Source organism: Alosa alosa, chromosome 24 (assembly GCF_017589495.1).
Source record: "Alosa alosa isolate M-15738 ecotype Scorff River chromosome 24, AALO_Geno_1.1, whole genome shotgun sequence".
In the NCBI taxonomy this organism is placed as follows: Eukaryota; Metazoa; Chordata; class Actinopteri; order Clupeiformes; family Clupeidae; genus Alosa; species Alosa alosa.
Genome location: NC_063212.1, coordinates 11,527,829 through 11,537,828, shown reverse-complemented (window position 1 = coordinate 11,537,828; position 10,000 = coordinate 11,527,829). Strand labels below are relative to the sequence as shown.

The 10,000-nt window shown below is 44.5% G+C and overlaps 1 protein-coding gene across 6 annotated transcripts in view; it reads left to right on the top strand.

Moving 5' to 3' along the window:
* Nucleotides 1–10,000, top strand: part of mctp1a (multiple C2 domains, transmembrane 1a) — a 166,242-nt gene that overhangs the window by 134,329 nt on the left and 21,913 nt on the right. For all 6 annotated transcript variants that reach the window (XM_048237048.1, XM_048237044.1, XM_048237045.1 and 3 more), the window contains one exon: nt 4,113–4,169. In XM_048237048.1, the coding sequence (XP_048093005.1) occupies nt 4,113–4,169 (57 nt within the window). The remainder of the gene's footprint in view (nt 1–4,112; nt 4,170–10,000) is intronic.

The window sequence follows — 10,000 nt, the reverse complement described above, 5'->3', positions numbered from 1 at the left end:
CCTTCCAGCTGAAATATTTTTCCCCGTTCAGTCCTTACCATTGAGGCAGTGCAAATGTTTTGCTAACATTATGACAGTCGATATTAGCTGATGATTCAGTGGTAAAATGGAAGTTGGACCTAGACTGGAGAATTTAACAGCAGTCCAGAGAGGTAGACATCTGTTTATGTTATTTTCCACTCTGACTTTTTTTTTTGAGGGGGTCGATAGATAATTTGCCTACCAGTGTGTTGAAATGAGATGGAGTATCTGAAACAGTCATTTCTGACCCTCCCTCTACAAATATTGACTGCCTTTGTAATCTGACTTGGAGCAGTCAGGAAACTCAATTAGCAGGCAGACTGCCAAGCTTAGTCTATTGTCTCGTCTTCATGAGAATGTAGAGGCAGGGGGGAGCGTGAGACTCCACGGGGCTCATTTCTGACCTGCTATCTTGATCTTTGTTGCCAAAGACAGGGGGAGATAAGCGAATGAATAGGGCAAATCGAGCAAATAAATCATAAAAAAAATCATTAAAAAAAAAAGATTTTAAAAGCTCTCAACCCATTTTGTGTCTTGGAGACCAGCTTTTGAGAGTATCTATTGAAGCACCCCCTATGGCTCTGCTGCCCTTTTCACACATTTGAAAACACTCCATAAAACAAAGGCTTGTTTTGCAGTTGTTTAGTCTGGTTTGAGTTGTTTTCGTCTGTTTGTTCCGCCTTGTGAGAGTAACTGAAAAAAAAGAGGGGAAGAGAGGGGGGCAGAATTGTGGTACTTGTCTGGGAAGCTTCATAAATAAAGGATGGAGAAGCACACGCGGCAGGAGTAGCTGAGGGCCTGTCAGACACTTCTCCGATGTCAGTCACAGGCTGAGAGAGAGAGAAAGAGAGAGAGAGATGGATAGAGAGAGCAAGAGACAGAGAGAGAGAGAGAGACGTCACAGAGCCTGAGGGCCTCTGCCAGCCTGTTCCATCCCAAACTCCCCACATCACCTCCGGTCGCCCTATCGCCTCAGCGTTTAGCCCAGATTGGGCCTCTTGTGAGAGCCTGGTGGCTGTTTTACAGTAGCTGCTGCTGCTGCTGCTGCTGCTGCTGCGGCTGCGGAAGTCAACTGGGGCAGAGTGTGGAGAAGTGAGCGGGTTCTGACAGGAAGGTGGAGCTGGGAGGACAGACGGTGGTGGTGGTGACTGAAGAGAGGCAGAGGATGACTGGATTGTTTTTTCGTTTTTTTTCCCCGTCGTGACTCCCACACTTTCTCTTTCTCTCTCTCTCTCTCTCTCTCTCTCTCTCTCTCTCTCTCTCTCTTCTCTCTCTCTCTCTCTCTCTGTCAGACGCGCCCATCTTATGACAGGTGACAAGAAATCAAGAAGGTCACGTCACTTTGAAACGGGAAATGTTTTTTTTTGTGCCCCCCACGGATTCTCTCCAATGACACCCCCCCACCCCCCTCCCGCAACCAGTCCCAACCTCACCCTTTCCACCTCTCTCCACCTCCCACTCCCGTGCCCAACCTTGGCTCTGGCAAATTTCTTTTTCTCCGTCGTTGGTTATGCTGTTTGTTCAGGCGCAGTTTGAAGCTGCTATTGTTCTCTCTGCCAGACGAGCCCTGTGAACTTTTGTACCTGTTGTTGTTTTTTCCGCTAACGACCTTGCTAGCGCGCTGCCGCTGTTGCTGTGTCTGTTCCACCTCCAGTCCCGCTGTTGGTGGGTCTCGCGCTCGCTACCGCGGCTCCCGTCTCTGCCGTCTTTTGGCGCTGCTCTTGCCGCTGGGTTTGTTGACTTTTTTTCTGTCTGATTTTATTTGCGTGTGTGTGGGTTTACCTCCCACGGCTGTGTTGCTGTGAAATATTGGCGTAAAGTTAAGTGGGAGGAGTGTTTTAGGTTTGTAGCTGACAGTGTTGTTGCCCCCTCTGCCTGTTTAGGTTTAGAGCAAAATGTATTTGGCTCTGAAGCCAGCTGGCCTGCCACACACACATACACACACACACACACACACACACACACACACACACACACATATACTAACAACAGCCTGCAAGATATATCAAGTTAAAAAGTAATGTTTTTTTCACAGTACAAAATGCCCTACAATCCACTATACTAGGCCCTAATTACTTCAGTGACATTGTATTGATGGAAATGGAGTGTCACCTTTGTCAGGTCAATACTTTTACTTCTACATACTCAAAAGCAGAGTACAGATAGTGGACTTGAAGCAAACAATTAGTTTGTAGTGGTTCTCAGTCCTACTGTAGCCCTTCCACTTTTCAGTGTAATTTCAGCTAACCTGCATAGCTGATTAAACATCATTGGTTGACTCTAGATGAGTTTGAATGCCCGATTTACTTATCAAGGGCATTAACCACACAGTGACCTCAGTAAACCCAAGTTGAAGGGTGTCTTGAACAATACTATTTATGTAGTTATGGAAAAGCCCCCAAAAAAAAAAAAAAAACAACACAAAGTTATAAACAAAACAGTCACAATGACGTCCATCTGCACTAATGTGTTGCCCCAGGTCCTGGTTGTCCATTGTGTATTGATAACCATGGTTCTCTTCTCAGTGTTGCAATGAATCCCCTATTGTAATCCACCATTGACTGTGCACAGCTCCAGCGTTTTGGCTATTTACTGGTACATCTCTGCTGTGGCCCCATTTACATACTCACACTCACCCATTCAGCTGTCCCCAAACCCTGCTTTGTCTCTGCAGGAAGCTCCATTTACATAAGAAGCTTATGCCAGACATACTTTTTCACCTCCTTATTAAATAGAACAAAGAAATGCAAGCCGTCTTGGGCCCTGTTATAAATGTTCGTATTGCCAAAAACTCTTATTTATGGGATTGGAATAGAAAAAAAAGTAAATACTTTATGCACAAGTTATAATTCTTTCAAAATGTATTTTTTTTCCCCCAGTGTACATATTAATGGCCTTGACCCTGACCTCGTTGCGTGAATGAGTACTGGCGTGAGTCATTTGAGTGAAAGGACAGGTCTCTTGAGTACCTGTAAAAAACAGACTTGACCCTGTCTCTTTATTCATCTCAAGGACTATGTGGGAAGTTTGCAAAAGTATTTGAGACTTTTTTAGGCCTCTGCCAAAGTAGTTAGTTGCGCCCTGGGAAATTTGCCTTTGTGCGTTTGTCTCTCTCTCTCTCTCTCTCTCTCTTGAGTTAATTAGATCATGTGATGTAAGTAACTCGCACCAAACTTTAATATGCTAAACACTTTAGGTAATTAACATTAACATCCTTTGCTCTGCAGAGAAGGTTGCACAGTATTGGGATACTTTGTCTAGTCATACAGTTCATAGTGGTCTAGTTTAAACCCGAAAACCACTGCTGTAAACCACAGTGTCCAGTAACCTATATGAATAGGGAAAACATAAGATCATGACGAGGTATGTTTATGTTGATGAACACCTGGACTAACCTGAATGCATTTTGCATTCTCTGCAACCTTGTATGCCTTGTGTAATTAGACCACAATATATCGAGAAATCACGGTTGGATGGATGACATTCATTTACTACTGATCACACAAATCAGACTTAATTTTCCCAGACTAGACCAGATTTTCAGAACAGATTTTCCCAGAACAGATTTTCCCAGACTAGTTTTTCAAGGGGTTTAAGCTTTTAAAACAAAGATTTTATTCTTTTTGAAAAAGCAATAATTGCATTAACACAAGTTTGTTTTTGTGCCCTTTACTAATAAAGAAATATATGAGCATAATGTAGCATCCTTCGAAAAAAGGAATGACATATTTTTCTAGATGGATAAATCAGACAATTGCCCTATAGCTTTTTGTGAAAGACTATAGCTAGCGTAATAATAGAGTGTATTGGAATTCAAGGACACGTGTGTGGGGTAGGTATGGAGGCATGGCAAGTAAAGGATGAGTATTCACCAAAGCTCTTATAAAAGCTATTCAGCTTGAGAAGCCTTGAGAAGATTTGTGAGACCTTGAGAAACCTTGAGAAGATTTGTATAAAGTTACTTTCCAAAACATTTCATATACAGTACAGTATATAATGATAAAAGTACATGAATACATTTACTTTTATCATTTCATATAAGAGTATGTAATTACTGGTACATTTATTTTTCTCTATTTCCCTCCCACTAGCAAGATGTGGAGGACTTGCTGGAGGACGAAGATGAAGACTATGACAAAGACGACAAGGTAAGTATTTCAATTCTCAGTGGACAGGCTTGAACGTTTTCAAAAACATATAAATCCCCAACTTTCACACACACACACACACACACACACACACACACACACACAAAAACCCTGAAACATTCACAAACTGACACCCCTACACCTGCTTGACAAGTCTGTGAGTAGTATTTGTCCTTGTGTGTGTGTTTGTGCGTGTGTGTTTTCCATGTTGATGAGTACTCTTAAGAGCCTTGTCTCAGTCTGCTTGGCTCATTCCCTGCCGACAAAGTGGGTCTTTCCTCTCTCCTTGACATCTGAAGGGCTCTTTCATGTTCGGGGAGAGTAGGGGCAGCTCTTCCACACCTCAAAGTGCCGAGTAATGTCTGCTGGCTAGTGCTCTCGCTCTCTCTCCTTCTCTCTCTCCCTCTCTCTCTCTCCCCCTCTGTCTCTCTCACTTTCCTTCTCTCTCTCCTTTACTCTCTCCCTCTCCATCTCTCTTATCTCTCTATCTCTCCCTTCCTCTCTCTCCCTCCCTCTTCCTCTCTTTTTCTCTTCCTCCTCGTGAAGCCCCGGTCTGTCTCCGTCTCGCCGCCGCTGGTAACCCGTGTGATTGAGCTGTTGCCTCCCTACCTCAGAATAAAGGTGAATCGCACACTCATAAATAAGGCCGCCCGCGGGCCTCGAGTGTGTTGAGCCTCTGATATTTCTCTGGGACTTTGAAGTGCAATTAATTGTATTCAAATGGCCGTGGGGGGAATGCTCATTAGACAGAGACAGCGAACAGAGAGAGAGGGGAAAGAAAGAAAGGCCGAATGCTTGCATGCACACTGGCTCACAAACCAGCCCCCATAGGCCAGAAACTTTGTCTCTCCCTGAACTGTGCGAGAGGATGGAAAGGGCCACAGTTGGAATGATGAAGACGTTGTGGCGTGTTTCTTTGTACTGCTGGCAGTTTGTTTTTGTTTGGTCGGATCGCGCGGTAGCTCTCAGAGGAACGCAGGAGATGAAGCAGACTCAAGGTGGAAGCTAAGTCATTACTGAGCGAAAAGAGCTACAGTACGCCTTAGGGCAAGAGGGAATCAAGAGGGAGCATACCAGAGATTCTGCAGAGAATCGAAATGAAAAAAAAAAAAAAACGTTGAGTTACAAATGCATCTGGCTTATACCCATTTAGAAAGCGCTTTGCTCTTTTAGCAACAGGTGTCTCTCTTTGTTCTTAATGAGGAATCAGACAGTTATTGTAAGGCCTTGTGAAGATTTTAATCACGAGTAATTGACAGGGATATGTTACCGTTGTAGAAGTTCCGCCTTGATCTTGCGTTAATAAAATTGAAACCACCCCTCAGCTTGTTGTTACTGTGTTTTATTAGTACCACCTGGACAAAATGATTAAATGAACACCAAACGCTTTTGCCATGTAAAAATGGCTTTCCCCCAGGGAGGCTCTTCTGTAAGGTTTCTGTGCTGTTGCTGGTGCTTGTTTGTTCTAGAAAGTGGACTGTAACCAAGCTTTACCTGTAGTGCAAATTTGATCCTAATCGTGTTAACTTTACAATCGCCTCAATGTCCTAGCCTCGTTTATTTTGCGTAACTCCGACAAATGAGGCATTTCAGCCGTTGCAAATGGGGCAGTTTCGCCATGATAATTGAACAAGCAAGACATTTTTCATAAAAAGCAACTTGATCCCTGGAAAATTATATAGGCCCGGGATTTTTTTTTCTTCAGTTTTGTCATCCATGTTATTGAAACCCAGCCTTGCCCTAAGCCCCTTGAATATAAAAGAGTGTGAGTTTGAGGTCAGAGGTTTAGAAAAGCAAATTTTGCTCCCTGTCCACATTGATTAAACTTCCCCCCCACTGGAAGGAGACTCTGGTTGTTCACATTCCATGCGCCTTCATGGTGATGACAGAACGGCAATTGGAGTTGAAGAAAATCCCCCCTCATCCCAATCTGCTAAAGGTTGATTTCCCTCGTCCCTTTGCTTTCATTTCCATTCGGCTGAGGCTTAGATCATCAGAAAGGATTCTCCGATTTAAAATGACAAAAATGCATCCTGTGACCAGCAGCTCGACAATTATGACTCCACATTGGGACAGACCCGTCATCACAGTGAATTCGGATATTATAATCACAGCTAGTTAAATCACCACAAAGACCACACTTTTTTTTTCTTCTTTCTGAAACCTCTTATTGCTGTCTCTGTGCAAAAAAAGAGTGATATTTGTCTTTCCTCCTCAACATCCTTCAACTTTACTTCTTGGGTAACTCTCCTGAGCGTTTCCTCGGCCTCGCCTTGCCTCGAGCGTGTCCCTCTCGCTCATCTGAAACTCATCCTTGGCCCCACGCCAGCGCGGCTCCCAGCATGAGGAGGTGAACAAATTTGTCTTGAATTCCATTCAACCTCTCCAGTGCTAAGCTGACTTTTTCTCCCTCGTTATTTGGGAACTTTGGTTAGTCCCGGGATTCAAGTAAAATATTAAAGGTTAGTCCCGAGAGAGAGAGAAGTTAAGGAGAAAGAGAGAGAGAGAGAGAGAGAGAGAGAGAGAGAGAGAGAGAAAAGGTATAGAAAGAGAAAGGCAGATAAATAGTTGTGGAAGCAGACGAAAAAGGAAAAGAGAGGAAAAGCAGATTCATAAATGTGCCAAGGCCTCATTTTAATTGAACCTGAAGCATATGTTGCAAGTATGCACAATGTGTCCCAGATGTAGAGTCTTGGCCGTGTCCACACCCCCTTCTCGACGCACCACGAGGCAGCTATTAGCTGGATAACCTTTGCTCCGGGGGCTAAATGGGGTATTACATGACCAAAACGTGCTCCACCTGTTTTCCATTGGGGGCAGAGGACCCCTGGCAAGCTCAAGGCCCCCGAGCCCCACCATGTGTTCCCACTTAGCGGGACCCATTGGGCAATCGTGAAAAGTGTCTTTCTTCAGAGGCTACGGCCATATTAGTCACTTACTCTCAATGAGAGGTCTGTAGGTACAGCTAATTGATGGGGACGAGCACCTGGAGAGGGAGCATAGAAAAAAGAAAAGAAAGAGAAAGAAAGAAAAGAAGGAAAAAAGAGAAAAAACATAAAGAGCCACTTTACACTTTTACACTTCTCCGCCTCCTTGTAATTATTGATGTGCTCGCTGGTTTGAATTGGAGCAAATGTTGCGCAGGCGATTTCTGCTGGCGTTCCAAAGCCTGTTAGCGGCCGTTAGCAGGCGGCAAATGTTGTTTTCCTCGTGTAGACGGCGCCGCCTCAGATCTACCTGTCCTCCACTTGGGGGGGACTGGTGCTTAAGCACAGAACAATGAGGGACCTTGAAGGCAAGAATGGTGCTGAGAGGGACCGTGCGCTTTACGCTCCACACATCAAACACCTCCGGTGTTAGCGCGCTAGCTGTTAGCTCCTCCTCCCCCGCCGTCGTCTGGCAAGCAGGTGGCATTGTGGGAGCTGCTGTCTGCGTCGTGTTCGCCAGCCTTCCCCCGCCTGCCGTCCTCCGGGGGCCCTCCCGCCTTTAGCGCATCCGCCACCAACAGCACAACACAACGGAACACAACAGAACACACACACACACACACAAAACGTAAACAGAAGCCCTAGCCGAGGCTGTGGAGGATAATTATGGCGTTGGTAATGACTGCATTAGCAGGCATGTCTGCCATGCGGTGCATGATGTAAAACCACAGTGATGTTCTCATTCAGAATGGATTGTGGTGAATGCAGCTTTATCAGACGGAAGATTCATGCTTTGAAAAATATAACCTTGACTCCTGTGAATATCGATATACCTATATAGATAGAGACGAAAGCATTTCCAGTCCTAATCAACCCTCAATCTAGCTTGATCCTTAATTATTTATCCTTAATGAATTCTTTTGTTGTTCTAGGATTCGTGATTTAGATGTTGATTGCATTACGCTGTTCAATGTTGATGTCTCATGTCGTGTTTGCCCAGTGTCAACATTCTAGCTGCAATCCTAAACCGTGTGTTGAATCCAGGGGTAAAATAGGTGGAGATGTAATTGGATTTGCCATTTAGAAAGAGCATTTCTGACAAGACCTTATCCCCCCAGGCTTAGCTTATGATGATAGGCTCTATACCTTATCTACCGTGTGTGTGTGTGTGTGTGTGTGTGTGTGTGTCTGAGGGTGACGCTGTCATACCTATATGATGAGGCCTGCCTTGGCTTACCTAGAAACTGGTATTTAGAGTTTGTGAGATCTGCAGCATGTTTGTGTCCGGGTGCCAGGCTTTGTTTGTTTGTTTGTGTGTGTGTGTGTGTGTGTGTGTGTGTGTGTGTGTGTGTGTGTGTGTGTGTGTGTGGTGTGTGTGACACGCCGTGTGTGTGTGTTTATGTGTTTGTGCCGCAGGCATTGAAAGGGTGAAGAAGAGCAGAGATTAAGCCGGCACGCTTGGCTGGGCACTGGAGTAACGCTCAGAGTGCCCTGGGAAGAGACGCGCTAGATAAGATACATGCAGCAATCATGTTGCGCTCATGGGCTTACACACACACACACACACACACACACCTCTGTGGGTTCTCTGACATCTGTTTTATGTCCGTATGCAATCCGAATGGAGTGTTTCCTCTGTACTGTGTGTAAACATGCTGGTCTCGTCACTAATGTAAGAAATACATTGTGATTAACATGTGGTAAGGCCCATTCCCATAGTTTGTCCTGTAATAGCCTCAGTTAGCATACCAAGGAGATGAAGAAAGAGAGAGATACCATAACACTGTATTTGTACTCAGTGGGATCTAAAGCTCTTTGTATGAAAAGGTATTGTTACCACAATTTTAAAAAAAAAAAAAAAAACAGTGAGTTGTTCTTTTTTAAAAGAAGAAAACAACAATCATAATAATAACAAAATGATAATTTGTTTATTTTAAAAAGAAAAGAGGGTAAGAAATATCTTTAATCGTTGCTATGCTATTTAGCAGAGATGGAAATCTGTGGGGAAAATGGTGAATAGAGTCTCCAATCTTGTTTGCAGGAGCGTTTGCTCACAGTAATCAGCCATCTAGAGGGCTAAAGTGAGCATCTGTGGCTGTCTGATAGCAGCGCAGGGTTTTATCGATGGCTTGACAGGTGCATGCTGGGTATTAACCGCAGCTGTATCGCAGTGTCAGTGCCCGGGGTGGCACATAGCGACAAACTCGTTTCCATGACCCCTGGGCCTGACAACAGCCCTAATCACCTGCTACCGATTTCACAGCCAGCTTGCTTTTTCTCTCTCCCTGTCTCTCTCTCCCTGTCTCTCTCTCCCTCTCTCTCTCTCCCTCTCTCTCTCCCTCTCTTTCTCCCTTTTTCTGTCTCACTCTCACTCACTTGCACTCATTCTCTCTCTATCTGTCTCTCTCTCTCTCTCTGTCTCTCTCTCCCTCTCTCTCTCTGTCTCAATCAGGGGCCACATTAGAGAGAAAAAACACAGCTAACCTCTTAGCTCCGTGAAATGCTTTAAAAAAAAAAAATCCCAATTCACACACAATTATGTCTGTGGGAATCTAGCATTACAGTAAGGCTTATCAGGAGATAGCATATGGCAGAACAGACCTGCCAAGCAGCGCGGGTTTGGGGATGATTGGGCCGATAGCTGTGTGCTAGTATGTAATTGGACTAAAGAGAGCGCTGGGGATTATTTTTTAATACTTTAAAAACTGTGACTGAAAACTTGTTTTGGGGCTATTGAGCTTGTGATTTGCTATGCGTGTCCTCAGGTAACAAGAGTTTTTTTAGTGGATGAGAATGGTGTAGCCAAAGAGAGTGAATTGTGTGTGTGTGTGTGTGTAAGAGAGAGAGAGAAAGAGTGTGTGAGAGAGAGTGAGAGAGGGAGAGGGAGGGAGCGAGAGAGAGAGA